The sequence below is a fragment of the Nomascus leucogenys genome, chromosome 14 (assembly GCF_006542625.1).
Source record: "Nomascus leucogenys isolate Asia chromosome 14, Asia_NLE_v1, whole genome shotgun sequence".
Classification (NCBI taxonomy): Eukaryota; Metazoa; Chordata; class Mammalia; order Primates; family Hylobatidae; genus Nomascus; species Nomascus leucogenys.
Window position 1 is genome coordinate 73,624,135 of NC_044394.1, and position 21,176 is coordinate 73,645,310.

Below are 21,176 nucleotides of genomic sequence, written 5' to 3' on the forward strand. Positions count from 1 at the left end.
CTACTAAAAATTAGCCAGACGTGGTGGCGGGCGCCTGTAGTCCCAGCTACTCAGGAGGCTGAGGCAGGAGAATTGCTTGAACCAAAGAGGCGGAGGTTGCAGTGAGCCGAGATCACACCACTGCACTCCAGCCTGGTGACACAGCGAGACTCTGTCTCAAAAAAAAAAAAACAAACAAAAAGTATCAAAAGAAAAAATTGGAAAAACAAAACAATACAAAAAAAACACCACATGTGCTAACATGAAAGTGTATAGGCTGTGCTACTAAAAGAGAAAATGCCAAGTTGCTACAACAGTCCCTATGGAGTAATGTCATGCATATTCTGGGCACACAAGCAGCATACAGGGAGGGGTTGGGAGCTTTAAGTTGGACAGTAGCTCTCACTTGTTAAGATATTCACATCACCTATGATATAAGGCTAACTGATCAGGAGCCCAGGTGATTCAAGTATGAAAGAAAACCATGAGAACAAATTTTCTAAAAATTGTAGGCTTTTTTATTCAGTTAAGAGGTAGACAAATGAACATGGAAGGCTGTCCCATTTAACTTGCCCAAAGTTCACATTCCACTTCATTCATCCATCCCACACTGCCAGAAATCTTAAAGAAATAACCAAGATTGCCAAAAGGCTTTTCCTTCTTACTTCTTCTTAGCAATAACAGTCAATAAACTGCTTGCAAAAAAGTTACTAATTTAAATCTTCACTGTGTTCAAAGCATCTCATCCCTCTAAGAAGCTCCCGAATATGCCAACAGATCCTGCCACTACTGACAGGAGGGCAGAGTACCAAGGACTCTACTTATATAAGAGACTACAAGGGAAGTTGTAGTTATATTTTTGTTGTTAAATCCCTGTGCATGTGAGGGCAGAAGCTGGTGAAACCAACAATGCAGAGCATGCTCTGTCAAATGGCTCTGCATGGTTTAAAAAAAAAAAAAAAAATCACAAGTCATCTTCAGAGACCACATTAAAACATAATGGAATTGAAGCCTCATACAAAAAGTAGACAAATATGTACAGGAAGTCACAGCCCAGAAGGAAAGGGAACCTCAGCAGGAGCCAGTGGAACCCTGGCTATTTTACATAGCTAATTTTGAGACAATTCATATTTAGCACAAAAGCAGTTATAGCACAAGTAACACTTCCTTCCTCTGGCTCCCAAAAAAAGACTCTTGTCAGTCTTCTGTTAACACTGTAACATTCTTCAGGGGAGCAGGAATACCTAAGGTGGTCCCAAACATTGACACAAATTTTAATCTCAAACAGCTTCACATTCCGAGGATGACATATCTGAAGATTGCCATGATGGCAGCACTGATAACTCCAGAAATGGGGACCGTGACAAACCAGGCCATAAAAATGTTACGAAAGAGACGCCAGTCAACAGCCTTCTTGGACCGGAGCCAGCCAACAGATACAACAGAGCCCACCTAGAAGAGAAACAGACCAAGGAAACAGGTTATTAAAGTGCCAGCGGTATTTTGGCAAACAGACACCTGAGACTGTTTGGACAAGGAGCCCCAGACCCCTGGACAAGACCAAGTCCAAGAAAGCTGGTTTACAACAGGGTAAGAAGATTGGAAAAGGAAGGCAATTTGAAAATCCAATCATAATCTATACTAACGGTAGTAAAAGGACACAAGAACGATTTCTTTTCCCCTTCTAAGCTACTACTAAAATTTAATGAATATATACTGCTTTTATTTATTTATTTATTTTTTATTTTTATTTATTTATTTATTTTTTTTTTTGAGATGGAGTCTCTCACTGTCGCCCAGGCTGGAGTGCAGTGGCGCAATCTCGGCTCACTGCAACCTCCGCCTCCTGGCTTCAAGTGATTCTCCTGCCTCAGCCTCCCAAGTAGCTGGGATTACAGGCACCCACCACCACGCCTAGCTAATTTTTTGTATTTTTAGTAGAGATGGGGTTTCACTATGTTGGCCAGGCTGGTCTCAAAGTCCTGACCTCATGATCCGCCCACCTCGGCCTCCCAAAGTGCTGGGATTACAGGCATGAGCCACTGCGCCCGGTCTATACACTGCTTTTAATAACAAACTGCATTGTAAGTCTTCCTAAGATTATTTACAGAGTGGCTGATATTAAACCTAATAAACGATTGCCTGGAGACACATCTGGGTAGCAAACAGATGACTCAGCAGGATCCATGATGGACCAGCTTAAATGCTCTTAAAGAAACCAGTTTCTTCCTTTTCCTATAATTATTAGATTGTCATCAAACAACCTTAAGATTTGTTTTGTTTCTCAGTATTTCAATCCTGAGAGGCCCTGAAATATGCCTTCTGTAAATAAACTGCCTTGCCAACATTTTGGCAAGCCTCAGACTTATTAGAACCAGGCCTTCACCCACCACAAATGGCAGCAGAAACCCACCTGGCCAGAATTAAAGCACTCGCCAGTTTCTAAGCATACACCTACCCTGCTCTGAATGGCTTCCCCAAAGGCAAAGAACATAATGCTGTCGGCCTAGCGCAATGGCTCACACGTGTAATCCTAGCACTTTGGGAGGATGAGCCAGGTGGATCACCTGAGGTTAGGAGTTCATGACCCGCTTGGCCAACATGGTGAAATCCTGTGTCTACCAAAAATACAAAAATTAGCCAGGCATGGTGGCGGGTGCCTGTAATCCCAGCTACTTGGGAGGCTGAGGCACAAGAATCACTTGAGCCCAGGAGGCGGAGGTTGCAGTGAGCCGAGATTGTGCCACTACACTCCAGCCCAGGTGACACAGCAAGACTCCGACTCATACATAAATAAAACATAATGGTGCCAAGTAGAAATGACTCTTGAGATTAAAAAAAAAATTATTATAAAGAGACAACGAGGGAGGATTAAGTAACAAAGGAAGAGGTTAGTAACCAGCAATTACAGTAAGCTCTATATAAAAGAATGTTTCTATTATTTGGGGAGAATATCTATTTAATTGCTTAAATAAGAATAAACACAAGAAATAACTTATGAACTCTTCAGGACTCCAACTGCACAAAACTTTCTAAATCAAAGTATCAGAGAAGTAAAATTAAAAACCCTACATATTAGAAGAACCATTTGAAAGACACACATTGGCATTACACTTACTTTACAATGTGTTGTACTGATGGGAAGGCCAATATTTGATGCAATCACCACAGTGAGGGCAGATGCCAGTTCAATACTGAAGCCACTATAGACACAAATGGATTCGTCAGGAAGTGAGTTTGACTTTTTTGAGAAGGTAACACTCCACCTCAAGTTAACACAGTCCTGCTTTGTTCTACTCAGTCACAAAACCTCCACTGACATCTTTATTTGCTATAACCCCTAAGATCTACTTTATTTAAATCAGGCCACAGATGCCCAGTTTCCTTATTCAAAGGTTTCAAGTTTTACGTTTTTCTGGAATCCCACTATTAAATAAAATTTGCACTTTTATTTTGAAGAGTTTGGTAAACATTGAGTCTTAGCTCCCAAGTAAAGACAAATAAAAGGCAAGTATACATAACTATCCGCTCTTAGCACACACAGCTTTCTCAGAAAAGTCGTTTTCTTCAGACCACCAGAGCTGAATGGTAAAATGTCTGACCAAAATATTTAAGGGCCACACAAGTAAAATCTAAAAAGAACACACTGACAATAAGAACATCATGAACTTATAGAAACTTGGTTACTTAGCGATTTGTGTTAGCACTTGACAGTATTATATCGCTGAAAAAAATGAGTACTGACATTTGTAGAACCTGCTCCACCTACTTACCTAGAGGGTGTGATCGGTGTCAGATCCTTCCCCATGGTCTGGATAACTCTTCTTCCCCAAACCCACAGACCAATACAGATACCAACACCACCATACAGTAGAAGCCATATTGGTGTTGCCACTTTGGAAGAAACATCTCCTGTGTCATAAACCAAATATAAAGCAACCAGAGGCCCAATTGCATTGCTGGAAGAAACAAAGAGGGCAAAAGTGACTTTTCAGATAGAACTAGATCTTGGCAAGACCCAATCTGCTGAATGACCTACCAGGTTGTCTAAAGTACAGCTTTCAAGCTCATCTGGCAAAAGGGCCTTTCTTTCTAAGGACATAAATGGAACCCCAACATACGCAACAGAAAAATGAACACAGCTCTGACGGAGGGAATGCCATGCAAACGGTGGTCTCTTTCCTCCTATAGGCAGCTTAAAGTAACTCTCGGGTTCCAATAAACAGTTTACAAACCAAACTACAGAATCATTCTATATGAAAAACTTTTAAGTTTTCATCTTACATCCCACAATTCACTAGCAAAGAACTGAATCTCATCTTGATAGACAAAAGCCTTCTCTGTGAAGAATATGTTTATATTTATCATCTACAAAAATAAACATTCTTTGTAATTCCTCTGAAGAATAAAACTGTACTGTCTTATTATGTCAATAACTGCTCTTACCTCATCCTATTTGGATTATTTGGGGTCCTGTAAATGCTAGGAGTACCACTACCACAAGCACAGGCCTATGACAAGGATAAATGGTTTAAAAATAGGGTCAGCAACACTAAGATCAATGTCAACTGACCTTACGTCATTGCCACCGTGGGCGAATGACCCAAAGCAGGCTGTAAGGATCTGCAGGAACTGGAAGAGGAGAGAGACTTCAGGCTTATCTTGGTCATACCATTCTTCTAGAGAGCCATTACTTCCTTTTCTGTCACCTAGACCCATCTCTGTCTTGACACTCATGTCTATCTCAGATGCCGAGTGAAGGTCAGACACAGCATTGCAGTAACTGGTGTAACTGTCCATTCGAATTCGCTTCTTGGAGTCTGCATTAGGCCATGTCAGCTTCTCCATTTCTTCACCCTTCTGTTCACCTTCTTTGGCACGGAATGAATCCAGAGGCATGCCACATATTGCCATGGTATAGGAAGTATAGCTATTATTGCGCCTTAAGGGTTTGTCACCAGAGTCTCCCATGCAATCTCCCACCTTGGCAAGATGTAATTTATGGAGCAGCTCTTTGTACAGGCCAGAATCCTTATGCACGGTGTGATACTGGTAGTGGCCACTGGAGTTTATTTGGTTGCTGACGGCTTGACTGAACTGGACAAGGTTCCCATTAGGCAACTGCACTGCACCTAGTCAAGATCACCAAGGTGACATTCAGTACAAAAAGCATCAAATCCAAAACAATAAGCCTTCTCACCACTGCAGGTAACAAAGTGAAACCAGGAATTCCAACTCACCATTCACGGTGCTATCTATGCTGGTTTCCTCTTTCAAGTCCACGCTGGGAAGCCTCTCTCGCTCTGGAGCTTCCTCCAAATCTCCAAGTTTGAATGAGACTGTTCTCTCCTCCACCACAGCCTGGAGGGGCACAGTGGCAGGCCCCACCTCAGAAACAGGATTCCTGTTTTCAGTATCACCGACAGACAACTTTGTTTCTTCATGGTCTTCTTTCAAGCTATTCTTTTTTTCCATTAAGGGGCTTTCAGAAGGACTACACTTTATTTCTCCTAGGGAAAAAAAAAGGGATTTTTTCGTTTGGTTGTGGCCATACTACTTTGTTCCACATCTCCTTTCCTCCACCCCCAAAAAACTCATCTCAAAACAAGAATGTATGTGAACTTCAATTAACATTCAGGAACATTTTTCCTGCCTGCTTTATCATTTGCCAGCAACACTCACTTGGGAACAACCAGCAATGCAGAACACCCTATGTCAGGGGTCCCAAAGTTTTTCTATTAATATTTTAGGTTTTATGGGCTTCTGTAGCACATTCTTGTTTTGTTTTTACTTTTACAACCCTTTACAGATATAAGAATCCTTCTTAGCTCCCTGCTAACTCATTCCGTAGTGGAAAGTAGCTCAACCACGGGGCTGATAATCTGAAACTAAAAATCTGAACTGTACCCAATTCTATTCTTTTTAAAAGAGGATTCTCTCAAATTTCGGTCCAACAATTCAAGCAAAGTGGCACAGCTCAATGCAGGGAACTAAAGACGACAACTTTAATTTCCACCTCTATAAAACAGAGCTGTGCATCATGGCTCTAAATCCCACAGGCAGACCAGAGTATCTTCTGCCTCTTTCTCATGCCAGTGCTCAGTATGCTGACCTATCCATCCAGGTACCTCAGTCAAACTACAGACTAACTAACATAAAGCAAGACTTGTCTCATCTCCTCTCAGAGAGGGAAAATGAGGTCAGAGTCCTGAAAGCCTGGTTCCCACCGTGCACTCGGCACAGCCAGACTAGGACAGAACCTCTCGGAGGCTCCTCGGTTCAGCTGCGGTGACGCAGCATTCTTCCTAACACCACTGCAGTCTGTGCATCCCTCAGCTTCAAAAGGATAAACTTCAAATTGCTAACCCAGCCTTCACATAGATGAAAAGGGCAGAAGGATAAACTTCAAATTGCTAACCCAGCCTTCACATCGATAAAAAGGGCAGAAAATGATTCTTTCAAGGAAAAAAAAAAAGTCTGATACTAACCAAAATTTACTCAGTATTTAATTACATGAGTGTGTTGTAATGGCCTAAATGATTCCTTCACATGACACTTGAAAATGTTTACTTCTAGAATCTGTGCTACAATTCTAGCAGACACACAATGTGTGGTTGTATATGTATTTGCATTGTATACTGCAATACAATGTCTACATGTATTCTAGCCCATATACAACATGTACACATTAGACTTAGCTTTGCTTGTCTGAATCTGAGGTTATACACAGAAGTAGCTGGGGTAAATGTTTCCTCTATGAAAATATCTTGTACCTACCCCTTATTTTTCATTAAGGTATCCTTGTACTTCTCAGTAAATATAGGCTATGATTTCTCTATTTATAATCTATCATGTCACTGGCAACTGATCAAGGAACACTAAAAAAAAAAAATTCAATGCCCAGATTGTCTCTACAGGATAGGTTGAATACTCTTTATCACTAGTCTTAGGTCATGTAAGTCCATTTTTAAGAACAGTTTGGACAACAAACCCATATCCTCAAATTTCCCTTTAAAATCTCTTATTTTGCCAATCTCTCCTAATAGATTTTTACAGGTGGCCAAATAAAAAATAAACACAACATTAGTAGTTAAACTTTTCTGCTATAAGTTATTACTTACGTTCAATTTTTCTCTTCATCCTGGGACATACAAAGAACCAGACGATAAGGGCACAGAAAACTGCACATCCCACCGAGATGAGGATGGTACCCCACAGAGGAAGTTTGTCAAAGCCCAGCACTAGGAGATAAAATGGTGCATCTTGAAAACCCCAGGGCAACAGCCCCCTGCAATACTGTGTAAACCCTCCTCTGGGGACTGAGGGGTTCCCCATACCAGCCCATCACCCTTGACAGCTGCTGCCAGATTTAAGTGCACAGGATTACTGTGCTAGTGCCTATACAAATTTGGGAGAAAAACTCAATGATCATCTGAAAACCCACACCAGCCTAGCCCACTTGAACACCTGCGAGACTCAAGTGTCCTAAGCTTCTCAACATACTAGCCTTTCTCCTTTCCTCACCTTGGAAGATAATAAGGATCACTACATGCTAAGGACCTATGACTAGCTATGAAAAAGACAGAAAGTGTTCCACTCCCCTAGCTCATGCTCATAACTGCTGCATATTCCATTACCACCTACAAACTTATTTTAATGTTAAAAGAATGATGTCTCAGTGGTCACATTTGTCATGCTGACAGAATTCTGTGTAAAAGTGATTACATTCATTATACTGGCCTTTAGTAAAATGCTTTAATGAGATTATCTCCTTGAAAGCAGTATCAAAGCAAGATACAGAAAACAAGGATATTATCTACCAAAAGTTAATAATTTGAGGAATAGTTGTAAAAGTTTTGTCTTTCAGCCAGGCACGGTGGCTCATGCCTGTAATCCCAGCACTTTGGGAGGCCGTGGCGGGCAGATCACTTGAGGTCAGGAGTTCGAGACCAGCCTGGCCAACATGGCAAAACCCCGTCTCTACTAAAAATAGAAAAAAAAATTAGCCAGGCATGGTGGTGGGCGCCTGTAGTCCCAGCTACTCGGGAGGCTGAGGTGGGAGAATCACTTGAACCTGGCGGGGGGGTGGGAGGTTGCAGTGAGCTGAGATTGCACCACTGCACTCCAGCCTGGGTGACAAAGCCAGACTTTGTCTCAAAAAAAGTTTTGTCTTTCACACACACACACAAAGTTTAGTGGTAATTTCACTAACAAGTCTTATCTTTTTTAAAAAAAAGACTTGCCTAGCAACACTGTTCACATGGTTTAAGGATGAGTAATATTAGTCATTATCTGATTGTCATATGCATGCCAGTAGGCTCCAAACCATTAGCCTGTACTAAAGACAGAAGTAAAGCACTGGCCAGGCACAGTGGCTCACGCCTGTAATCCCAGCAGTTTGGGAGGCTGAGACATGTGGAGCACCTGAGATCAGGAGTTCAAGACCAGCCTGGCCAACATGGTGAAACCCCGTCTCCACTGAAAATAAAAAAAAAATTAGCTGGATGTGGTGGTGAGCACCTATAATCCCAGCTACTCGGAAGGCTGAGGCAGGAGAATCACTTGAACCCTGGAGATGGAGGTTACAGTGAGCCAAGATCACGCCACTGCACTCCATCCAGCCTGGGTGACAAGAGCGAAACTCCATCACAAAAACAAAAAGAAGTAAAGCACTATACAATCCAATTTAAATCTAACAGATGTTATAATGATCTCTAGCTACTCAGGAGACTGAAGTGTGAGAACACCTTGAGTTGAGCCCAGGAACACAAGGCCAGCCTGGGCAACACAGCAAGACCCCATCCCTGAAAAAAAAAAAGGTAAAAAAAAAAAAAAACCATAAAAGATATTATAATGATCTGTAATTGATATCTAGGAATAGCTTAATTACTTCTGCTTGCTTTATTTTGTTTGTTATGTATGAAATCACAGATGCTCCTCAACTTACAATGAGGTTATGTACTTATAAACCCACCAAAAAGTCAAATAACTGAAGGTTGAACCATGAAGTCAGGGACTGCTTGTACTTATAAACTGGAAATTCTATCATGCCCCCAAATGATTAATCTTTAAAAATCAGATACAAGGCCAGACGCGGCGGCTCACGCCTGTAATCCCAGCACTTTGGGAGGCTGAGGTTGGTGGATCACCTGAGGTTGGGAGTTCAAGACCAGCCTGACCAACACGGTGAAACCACGTCTCTACTAAAAATACAAAAATTAGCTGGCCGTGGTGATGCACATGTGTAATCCCAGCTACTCGGGAGGCTGAAGCAGAATCACTCGAACCCAGGAGGTAGTGGTTGCAGTGAGCCAAGTTCATACCACTGCACTCCAACCTGGGTGACAGGGCGAGACTCTGCCTCAAAAAAAAAAAAAAAAAATCAGATACAAATTGAAGTCCCTTCAAAACTAAAATTCTTTTATTGAACTTTTTTTTTTTTTTGAGACAGCATCTCACTCTGTCGCCCAGGCTGGAGTACAGTGGCACAATCTTGGCTCACTGCAACCTCTGCTTCCCAGGCTCAAGTGATTCTCCTGCCTCAGCCTCTGAAGTAGCTGGAATTACAGGCACCTACCACTGCACTCGGTTAGTTTTTGTAGTTTTTAGTAGAGATGAGGTTTCACCATCTTGCCCAGGCTGGTCTTGAACTCCTGACCTCATGATCCACCCACCTTGGCCTCCCAAAGTGCTGGGATTACAAGCATGAGCCACCGCGCCCGGCCCCAAACTACAATTCTATGGTGACTATGTATCTTTAAATTTTAATTTCTGCTTTCAATTTTGATCATGTGGTCACACAAACTAAAATATACATGAAATTACTGTCTATCACAATTTTAAGTTGGACTACATTCCAAGTCAAAAAGGAAAGAGACTCGTTTTTCTTACAAATGATCCATAAAGGACAGAACAAAAATATATAAGTTTCTGTTTTCAAAATGATTCTAATTTCACTCAACTCTGAGCTTTGCTTCTACCACGTAAACAATGAGTGCTAAGAGCGTCATGGGAGACTTTTTAGTTTATCACAAAGGATTCAGTTTACAATAGAAATCTGGCATACAAGCTTCTCTTCACCTGCACATAACAGTTCAGTATAGTCTAAGTAAGAACAATATTTTCTTAAAGTTGTCTGTTTCATTCCTGATTATTCCAAGAATTAATCAGCAAGATAAAAAATACTTAGCTCCATCTAACAAAATGCACATATAATCCCTGAATCTAAAATAAGATAAAAAATTAAAATATTGGCCAGGTGCGGTGATCATGCCTGTAATCCCAGCACATTGGGAGGCTGAGGCAGGCGGATCACCTGAGGTCAGGAGTTGGAGATCAGCCTGACCAACATGGAGAAACCCCGTCTCTACTAAAAATACAAAATTAGCCAGGCTTGGTGGTGCATGCCTGTAATCCCAGTTACTTGGGAGGCTGAAGCAGGAGAATTGCTTGAACCCGGGAGGTAGAGGTTGTGGTAAGCCAAGATCATGCCATTGCACTCCATCTTGGGCAACAAGAGCAAAACTGTCTAAAAATAAATAAATAAAAAATAAAAATATTTAGCTAACTGTACTTTGGGTCAGTAACTTACTACTTCAGTGAGGTTTAAGAAGCAAGTCACAACCCATTAGTCAAAACTGAAATCATTTCAGTGGGCCAGAACAAATGTTAAAAAAAAAAAGAGAGAGAATTTGAAAATATGGGTGCATAGCACATAGTAAGCGTTTTAAGTGGCTTCATGACACTATTCCAGTTATCTTTCTCTCTACATACATATGTGTGTGTCCTGTATTTCATCCAGTGGGTCACAGTATAAAGAATAAAAGTCACTGCCTATGTAGTCACAGAGCATCAGGCCAAATGAGTCTAGATACCAAAACTGTACTGTCCTGCCAGTTACAAGTTACCAATCTTTTGTTGTTGCTAAATTAAACTTGTAGCACCATAATTTAATCCATGCCTTGCCTTAATCCCATACATGAAAGTCATCAACATTTCAACCTTTATATTTTCACAAATTATTTTTCCTCTTAGCTGCATGAATTTCTTCTTCCAAATGCACTTAGGGCAGGTGGTAAACATCCCAACTCTTCTCATTCAAGCAGATTCATGGAAGTTTAGTACTTAGAAACAATAGTATCTCCATTTGGGAGAGAAAAATGAGAATATCCAGCAAACCAGTCCTAAACGACTGATTACTGAAGATCAGATATAACTAATGACTTCAGTAGTTGAGGTCAGTATTATTTCCAGCATTTTTAGCATAGACAGGAGAAAGGGAAGGAGATGATCATATTATCAGTGGATCCTGTGAAGACTAAAGAGGAAAGGTCTGTAGTGATTTAGAATCTGAGCAGGTCTCTTTGGTTGAAAAACTATCTAGGTTAACTCAGCGTACACTAGCCTGCAGCCTTCTGAAATGGGCGCAGGCCAGCCACCTTCTAGAAGATTTCAGCCCTGTAAAGCAAAAAGGGGTAAATTGGGCATTTAATGCAAGTTTTGTAAACAACTTTAAATTCACATTTAAATATTTTGATAGGTACTTACACGGTGCTCCAGTATACATGATGGAAAAGAGGTTTATTCCAACTGTGCAGGCATAGAAAACTGGCAAAGCTCGCAAACCATTAGGAACTGGATCTGCCTGTAAAACATCATTAAGATCAATATCTTAAAAGGTATAAAGGTTAACCCATTTCCACAGAATCTTTTAACAGGGTAGGTTTGGGAATTATAGTGCCAATAACTGTCTCTCCAGAGTAGTTTCCAAGGACAGCAGGGTTTTTCCTGCATTTGCGCCTGAAATTCTTCCTATGAAGGCTAATTCCAACTTCTACCTGTTTTTTTTTTCTTTTTTCTATTTTAAATAACAAGACTAACTGTACCAGTGACTGATAACATCCTGAATAAAGATTGCAATACCCACATTCTAAGGTATCCAAAAGCCCTAATATAAACTTGAGCACACACCTGAGGATAGGCTATACTCTACGTTTGTAAGAGATGTCAAGAAACAGACTATGTTAGGATGTTGCTTACCTGACTTCGTATCTTCAAAGACTAAAACAACATGCAGACTATGCGTACGGCAACCATCTTATCTACATCTGACAAAGATGCCACAATTAATGCTTTACCAAAGTTCAATGATAGTAACTGATTGCACACAAGGTCATCCACTCACTCAACAGACTGTGTGCCAAGCATTATTCTGGGCACTGAAATATAGGAGGGAATAAGACCAAGTTCCTGTTCTAATAGAACTGACATTCACCTTCTAGTATGAAATAATGTAAAGTACTGACAAATGCTGTGAAGAGAAATAAAGAAGGGTAAGAGGAGAGTGATGGAGGGGGGGCACCATTCGGGTGGGGAGGGTCAAGGAATAAGCATGACATAAATGTAGTAAGCTAGCAAGCTGTGCACATTAACTAGGGGTACAGAAGGGGCAAACCACCTGATTATTTGGGTACTGAATGTTCCAGACAGAGATATCAGCAAGTGCAAAGGCCCTGAGGCAAAAACTGAAAATATTTAAGGAACAGTAAGGCCACTGACTAAAAGTAAGAATTCTACCATACCTAGTATGTATTAATTCTATAGGAGAATACCCAAGTCAAACACCAAAAGAATGGGAGGAGGCTGGGCACAGTGGCTCACACCTGTAATCCCAGCACTTTGGGAGGCCGAGGCAGGAGAATCATGAGGTCAAGAGATCGAAACTATCCTGGGTAATATGGTGAAACCCTGTCTCTACTAAAAATACCGAAAAAATTAGCCCAGCGTGGTGGCAAGCATCTGTAGTCCCAGCTACTCAAGAGGCTGAGTCAGGAGAATCACTCGGACCTGGGAGACAGAGGTTGCAGTGAGCGGAGATTGGGCCACCTCACTCCAGCCTGGGCAACAGAGTAAGACTCCATCTCAGAAAAAAAAAAAAAAAAAAAATTGGGAGCAAAGATCTGAATACATATATGGGAAGGCTAAAAACTTTATAAAGACCTAGCCTAAAAGGTTTAATGCTATCTTGACCACAATTCCAGTGGAAAGTCTTGGGGAGGAAAAACAGAGAGTAAAACTCTACAGCTTCTAACAATAATCAATACACTGGAAAGTTAGTAGCTTAAGACCAGTGAAACAAGGGAAAGCTCAGACCCATGTGTAAAGGTACCATTTCAAATTAGCAGAGATGGACGCCCATTGAAAACCACTCTAAAATTTAACTTTTATCTATAGTTTAATAGAGAATGTTAACAGAGAGTGAAATAGCCAAAACAAAAACAGCAGCATACAGAAATCAAGAACTGTTAAGCATCCTTGAATAACTAACTCAACAGTGGTCAAACTCTGAGGGCAGTCAACAAGATTAGGAAACTAAGGTGTATATTTTTATTCTAAAGACTAGTCTTAAGAAAACGCAGGTCAGGTGTGGTGGTGGCTCATGTCTGTCTGTAATCCCAGCACTCTGGGAGGATGAGACAGGGGATGGCTTGAGCCCAGAAGTTCAAGACCAACTTGAGCAACAGAGCAAGACCTCACCTCTATAAAATATAAAAAGTTAGCCAGATGTGGTGGCACACACCCACAGTCCCAGCTACTCTGGAGGCTGAGGCAGGAGGATCGCTTGAGCCTGGGAGGTCAAGGCTGCAGTGAGCTTCAATTAAGTCACCGTACTCCAGCCTGGGGGACAGGGCGAGACTTCGCTTCTTAAGAAAAAAAAAAAGGCCAGGTGCGGTGGCTCAACCCTGTAATCCCAGCATTGGGAGGCCAAGGCAGACAGAGCACCTGAGGTCAGGAGTTCAAGACCAGCTTGACCAACATGATGAAACCCCGTCTCTACCAAAAATACAAAAATACAAAAATACTAGCCGGGTGTGGTGGCAGGTACCCATAACCCCAGCTACTCAGGAGGCTGAGGCAGGAGAATTTCTTGAGCCCGAGAGGCAGAGGTTGCAGTAAGCCCAGATCGTGCCATTGCATTCCAGCCTGGGCAAGAGTGAGACTCCGTCTCAAAAAAAAAAAGACTCCAAAAAACCCAACCCAAGACTCCCACCCCCAAAAATTTCCTGGGTTTTAAAGACATTATGTGGGGACTTCTCAATAGATTTTCAAAGATATTTCGTAATATGGTTATCCATAAATCAAATTGTAATTGACTAATCTGAAGTAGCAGCCTGTGTATTTATTATAGCATAGCCCAATTAAGTATTCCCTGAGGTAAACAAATCTGAGGTATTCTCTACACAAAGTTGTTGGGGATGGGGTAGGGTATGAATGACACTACTATACCGATAGTTTATTATGAAATACAGGTTCATGGTCAAAAAAAATATCAAAAATTGCGGAGAATCTAGGAAGAAGGTAAAACAAGAAAGGTCTCTCATCATTGTAGAGATCCACCTAACACACAAGTAAAACTTCACCTGGAAATAATGTGAATGCCTCATCGTCTAGTCATGTGGGATGGGAAAGGTCTTCACAAAACCCCCCATCTTCACCAGAATAGTTCACTCTTACATATTGGATATTCTGGTTTTGTCTAAAGAAAAGGGAAGACATCCTAGATATATTTCTAACAAATGAGAATGCCAAAAGCCCTATTTTCTTTGACTAGAATTTAAAAATACTCCACAGGAGCACTGAAGTGTATTCCTTCTGTGCGATGCCAGTCCTAAACAGAGTACCTCACCTCCATTCTGTCTGTTCCCACTAGATCCCCAACATGCTTGGAACAAACATTCAGAGAATAGAAAATGTTTAAAAGCAATTTTTTGAAATAAAAAAAAATCATTTTAATCTTAATTTTCAAGATAGACATTTAAGAGTTGGAATATATCTTAATGGTCAAATATTCCGATTTCAGCAGTTAAGATACCCAAAGCTTACCAGTCTAAGGATATTTTCTTGAAATTTAACTCCTAAAAGGAAGCAGAAATATTCATACTCATCTGAAAACTCCTGTTACTGAGGGACTGGCCTGCAAGAGTGTGTGTGCGCATGCACAGAGTGGGGGAAGATCCTCAAAGTCAATATTGTTTTAAACACTATGCCAATCATTCATCATCATTTGATCATGCCCATTCCCATACCCATATAAGAAATATACAATTAAGAAATCAGTTACTGTAACTAACTTCAGCTCTCAGTAACACCGTGGGGGTATGCATTCCTCAAATGAGTGGTTCTGGGCACCTGAGAATCCCTCTTTGCACCTCAGAGCACCACCATTCCCCCTCCGGGGAATAAGTGTTTTGTGGAGGTGAAAAACACAAACCCTCTCCAAAAACAAAATGACCTGCTACTCAATAATCAACACAGGGCCAGTATAAACCTTTACCAAGCAGGAATTCACAACAGGAGATCCTACTAATGCTTTTGACTCTCTGCTAAGTAGCAAGATATAGGGTTCTAACGAAAACACTAAAAAAAAAATCTGGTCCATGACTACTGGTGAGCCTCTAATTTAAGCATCCCAGTATCATACACTACAGTTGTAAGGAGTGGGAAGGTAGATGCTTATCGTACCTGTCTGCTGAATAAAACAGTACCAAACCTAAGAGTCCATAAACATCAATGAACTATTTACTCTCATATTATACCAGGCTAAAGATATTTCAAGTTTTCAAAGTGTTAAACTGCTATACTCCGCCAGATTCTGGCTATGGAAAACAGTGATTAGTGAATCACTTTACTAGTCATAGAATTTCTAGAGAGAAGAGACAAATCTTTCCCTTGAGAAGCTTACAATTAGACCAGACAAGTGGGTCTGAATACATTCTTACCTGCTGGGATTTATGCTATCTCACTCAGATTTCTACAGTTTAGGAACACTTTTAAGAACTTACAATGGATTGTTAAGAGCCATTCACCTTAGAAAAAGGACAACTTTGTTTCCTGAGACAAATGCATTTATCCTCACTGTAACTCAGTCCTATGCCAACATAATCCCTTGTCAACATTTATTTTGGAGCCAGCATGACTTCTTGATAAAAGAAATGCAAACTGGGTCACTTAAAAGGGATTTTCAAATGGACAGGAAATTAAATGGCTGCCTGAATTTTTTTTTTTTTTTTTGGCCAAAAACTACCTTTAACTGGTTCTTTTCAACTATTCTGAGAAATTGGAGTCAAGTCACTATGGGAGGCAGAGTCCTCATCTAGAAGCTTATAAACTGGTTATGATTATCAGCACGGCAGAGACCCATTTAACTGGCAGCTTAGTAAAAAAGCCACAGGGGACACTGTCTTGAACTCCCAAGCTTACGCATTATATTAGCCTGAATATAATGGTGATTTAAACAAATAATCTGTATACAGCTACACAAAGCCACCCAAAATAAATTTCCTTATTTTTTTGCTCCCAGTTTCTCCTATTTCTTGGCACATCATAGTATTCAATTTTTCCTTCCTGACTGCCCTCTTGAGTATTAAAAACTCGCTTTCAGAGAACTCCACAACATACAAGAAATGCACAGAACAAAGAACTTTTTTTAATTTTCCAAGGCCGCATACCTATACACCAATCACATCTGCAAAAGTACCACTGGGTTTGAAATGGATTGGGTGTGCTCCATGAAAGGTCTTCATACGGGGGAGAAAGGTTACCTTATGGAGGATGAATGCACGAACTAGGAAGAATAAAATTCCAGACATAATTCCAGAAAGCAGTGGGGACACGAACCAAGACATCACTGGAATAGAACACATAAAGAAAAAATATCAAATAATGAAAATCAGAAACCAAAAACCACTTTAAATGTTTACGAGTTCAAAATTCTTTGGTCTGTCCCTCCACATTAGAACACATCCTCCCATACCTAATGCCATGGTAACATATGAAGAAAACGAAAATTAAGAAGCCATTTGGAATTAAACATACCAATTTTTATCAGTTCAGACCACTTGACACCCTCCTGCCCCTTTGCCACGAGGGAGAAACCAATGGTTGCACCAACAATACAATGGGTTCCAGAAATGGGGAGCTTCAAAAACGAAGCCACTAGTTGCCACACAGCAGAACCTGAAACATAGTGAAGTTTTATTAAGTAAATAGCAAAATTCCATTATGTAAGTGGCGCATTCAGAAAGGTTAATCGGAAAGGTTAAGCACAAAAATGGAACCACCCATGATACAAATTTGCTCACCCACCACGAAGAGGACAAAACATAAAAAGAACTTACCAAACATAGCGCTGACTGAGCCGGCCATCAGCAGCCCTTGAGTCGAGTTGTACATCTCCACGTCAATCAAGCCCTTCCGGATGGTTTCGCTCACTTTGGCCCCCAGTAAGACAGAGCCCACTGTTTCAAAGATGCTAGCTAGGATGCAGGCTTGCTTCAGGGTCACTACACCTGAGCCCACAGCTGTACCAAAAGAATTTGCTACATCATTGGCTCCCACGGAGAATGCCAAGACAAATGCAATAATGAAGCCCAGGATGAGCATCCATAGGTAGTCCACCAAAGGACCAGAAGCGGCGGTAGCAGCTGTAGTACTGGTAATCAGCGTTGCCATTCTCTAGAGTAGTGGTTATTTAGTAAGAGAACTACTGAGCCGCTTTCAAGATGTGTAAACAGAATATGAGGTATCAAAAATGCTATAATAAATAATATATATTATATAAAATTAAATACTGTAAACTACGGCACAGAAACCGAGCTGGGGAGTTACTGCTATACGCTGCGTATGGGCATCTGTTGTCTGGGGTTTCTTTGGCTCAGGAGGGCTAAAAGCACGGAGCAGAATTCCATGGCGGAGAAGAGAAAGGACGCAAATTCATCCTGCGGGGGACGGGGGGAAATAACAATAGCTGCGTGCCCCTGGGGGGCCAGTGGGGCACCCCGCTCTGCCCACGCGCCCGGGGCCCCGCAGTGGCCTCTGCCGGCTACTCCAGAGCCCCATCCCCAGTAGGACGCGCGAGATGGCGAGGCACGTGGCTCCGGGTCCTCCGCGGCCCGCGCGCGCCCAGCCCAGCCCCTGCGCTGCCAGCCCGCGCGCGCCCTCCGCGCGAAAACCGGAAAAGGGCCGTTCCCGCGCGCGCCGCCCGGGGACCGCCAAAAAGGCCCGCGGGCGGGCGGACGGGCGGAGTGGAGGCGGCCAGCGGCGAAGAGAGAAGCCAGCCGCGCCGCCCACGCCGGCCGCCTCTAGCGCCACGGCGTCCGCGCCGGCCCCGGGGAGAAGAAAGAGCCTTTACCAGGCGGCGCCACTACTCACCAGGGAAAAGGGAGGGCGGAGCGGGAGACGAGGAGATCGAGGCGGCGGCGGCGGCTGGAGCCACAGGCACACGCGCCTGCGAACGGCGAGCACGCGGCCCGGGTCGGCGGCACCGGGGACGGGTCCGCGGGACTCACGACTTTCCCAGGAAGCAGCCGCGGGGGCCTCAGCAGCCGAGAAGAAGAAACACGCAGCTAGCGCCGGCAGCCATCACTCCAGCGGAGCACACCGCCGGCCCCTACTTATAGCCCGCGCCGCGACCCGCGTGACCCGCCGCGCCTCGCGCCGGCCCTGGAGCCCCGCCCCCGGCATGACGCAGCCCTCCTCGGCTCAGCGTGCCCAGCCGGGTGAGCCCGACAGTGGCGCTCATTGGCCCGGCCCGCGTCGGCGGCCACGCCCCCAGCGGGGAGCCGGTCCACGTGGGGCGGGACAGCCCCCTCCCTGCGGCCTCGCCTTGGAGTCTCTGCACTGTCTGGCCCCGCCGGCTGATTACACCAGAGATCAAGGGGGACCTCGCCGTCCCCCTGGAGGCTGTCATGCGGGGTTACAGAGGCTGCCACCAAAGTCATTCCTAGCTCCTCTTTCGGGGCTCCGGAAAGCCGTCCGCGCCTCCAGCCGCACTTTCAGCGCACGCATGACCTGCCGCGCCCGGTGGCCACACCCGTCCCGTCTGCCGGGTGACGCTGCGGGAGATCTTGCGCCCTGGGGCTCCGGATCCAGTTCTGGCACGTTGTTGCACCTGTGACTTGTCCTTGGCCTGGCACTGTCCCTCGCCTGGGGGAAGGGGGGGAGATGCTCACGTGGCCGCTTTGCTCCCGCAGTCATGCACTTGGGTGAAAACAGACTGAAGAGTCACGGGAACCAGCTTGTCTCCCCAGTTATGGCGCAGAGCTGCAAGGATGGCTGTGGGTCATTAATTTCTCCGTGGCTGACCTGTGTTTGTAACGCCGCAGCTGTTGCAAGGGGGAAGGACACTGCTTCGGATTCAAATTCTGACTCCTTGCTGCAGTGTGTCACCTTGAGCAAGTCCCAGATCTCTGCGTTCTCATAATTGTAAAATGTTAACAGTGGCTGCCTACCTTGTGGCTGGAATTAAATGAATTAACGTGTGTGAATGCTACTAGAATTCAGTACATGTTCAGGAAAAGCTGATTTCCGTTTTGCTGTTACCGTGAATATTCCTGTTTTAGGATGTAGAAAAGGGTGGAAGGGGATGTTATTGCATCCTGGAAGCTTATCCTTTTGAGGTAAAGATTGATTTCTGGTCCCCTGCGTGGTATATAGTGTAGTCTTGACATTATTTAGATGTGTTATGCACATTGGGGTGTTGATGATATGGCTTAAGATCAAGACTAACCAGTCATGCCATGGGAGATTAAGGTCGTGGTCTCTTGTCAGGATTGTAGTGAGATTTAAAAATTCCAGCCAGAAATACCAGGCTTAGAATGCTCTGAAGCCCTTCCCACATTTTTGCCATCTCTAGCAGGAGGGCACTGCATAGCAGAAACAAAGACGTTGTAAATTGTTGCTGCCTGAGTCATTTATAGAGGCTTAAACAACCTGAATGTCCTCTGACCTACCTATAACATTCGATGGAGTTGTATGAGTAACTTACAAAGTTGTAGGTCCCAAGGTCGGTGTGCAAAAGAAAGTTCATATCTGGGAGCACTGACCCTGTAGTGTAATCCTGGCACCTTAAAACGTACTGCTCCCTCCACCTTCACTTCAAGGTTACGAAAACATTGAGTAAAAAGGATGATCTGTTCAAAGTCCTTAGTGTTCTGCCAATTTAAAACAGTAATTTTCAAAGCAGTTATTTGCAAGGAAATTGCCTAGAACTTCTCCCAGTGTGCGGTTGTTTTGTGTGTGTGTGTGTGTGTGTGTGTGTGTGTGTGTGTGTTTTGTTTGTTTTCGGTCTGTCCACAGGCGTACTTTTATAGGTCTGTGATAGTAGGTAGCTCTTCAAGTTGGCAAACACCTGCTGGACAACCTCTGAGAGATTCATCTGAGTGAGAGAGCACTCTCCAGCCCCATCTGAGTGGGTTTGCAGGAAAATCATAAGGTAGAAATTCAAAGGAATTCCCTTGCGTTGCAAATGAAAACTGTCTGTATCTTCAGACTCTGATATAGTGTAATCCTTCCTTTTTTAGGAAGAAATCCTTATCTTTCCAACACCGAAATGCCTCTGCTGAAGGGTAGAAAGGGAGGTGAGGAATTGGGGTGGGCCCTCACTGCTTTGCCTCAGGATCAGTACGGTACAGCCCTTGAAGACCAGGACCTTCCTTGCTGGGACACCTTCATGCTCCCCTAAGGGAGGACAGGTAGGGATCTGCCTGTGGAAAGAAGTTACAGTGCCTTTTAAATAGAAATAGGAGGTAGGAGGACCGTCAGTTGTCAGTTCGTGCACAAATGGCATTGTTTCTGGCGTTATCTCTGAATGCTGGGGAAACAGGTCAGAGATCCTAAAGAGAATCTAATCTCTTAGAATCCAGGCATTGGCACAAACACCCTCTAGCATGTTAGGGAGGTGGTTTGGTGTAGTGGTTAAACACATAGACTGTAAGACCAAACCACCTGCTCTGTTACTCGCTAGTCCTGTGACCATAGGCAAATAAATTATCTGCCTCAGTTTCCTGATTTGTAAAGGGGAGAGATTGAGAGTTCTAACTCACTGTGCTGTTGTGAGGACCAAATGAATTAATATATGTAAAGCCCTTCTAAAAGGGCTGTTATTCTCTTTGTTCAATAACTAGCTTAAGGCCTGTCATACATAGCCCGTGTTTAAAATGAAGTATGTGTCAGATGTCAGGACCACCCTCTTCTCCCTGCCCTCTGATCCAAGCCCTTTCAAATTTCTCCCACGGCTCATAGTGAGGGGACACGCAAAACGGGCTGCTGCTGGAGGAAGAGGAACAGGGTTGCGGCTCATGCCATGTGAATGGGCTCACTGGCCTGGCCCAGACCCTGACTGCCCACAGGATCTTTGG

At 43.3% G+C, this 21,176-nt stretch overlaps 1 protein-coding gene across 1 annotated transcript; it reads right to left on the reverse strand.

Moving 5' to 3' along the window:
- Positions 1–474: 474 nt before the first annotated feature.
- SLC20A1 (solute carrier family 20 member 1) lies at positions 475–19,300 on the reverse strand. Its single transcript, XM_003277683.3, has 11 exons — positions 18,190–19,300; positions 17,157–17,756; positions 16,855–16,995; positions 16,581–16,666; positions 11,527–11,623; positions 7,101–7,220; positions 5,220–5,489; positions 4,553–5,111; positions 3,753–3,938; positions 3,098–3,182; positions 475–1,431 (listed from the first exon to the last, which is right to left on the reverse strand). Exons 2-11 carry the CDS (start codon positions 17,488–17,490, stop codon positions 1,270–1,272), a joined length of 2,040 nt encoding a protein of 679 aa, XP_003277731.1. The 5' UTR covers positions 17,491–17,756; positions 18,190–19,300; the 3' UTR covers positions 475–1,269.
- Between the last annotated feature and the right edge of the window lie 1,876 nt (positions 19,301–21,176).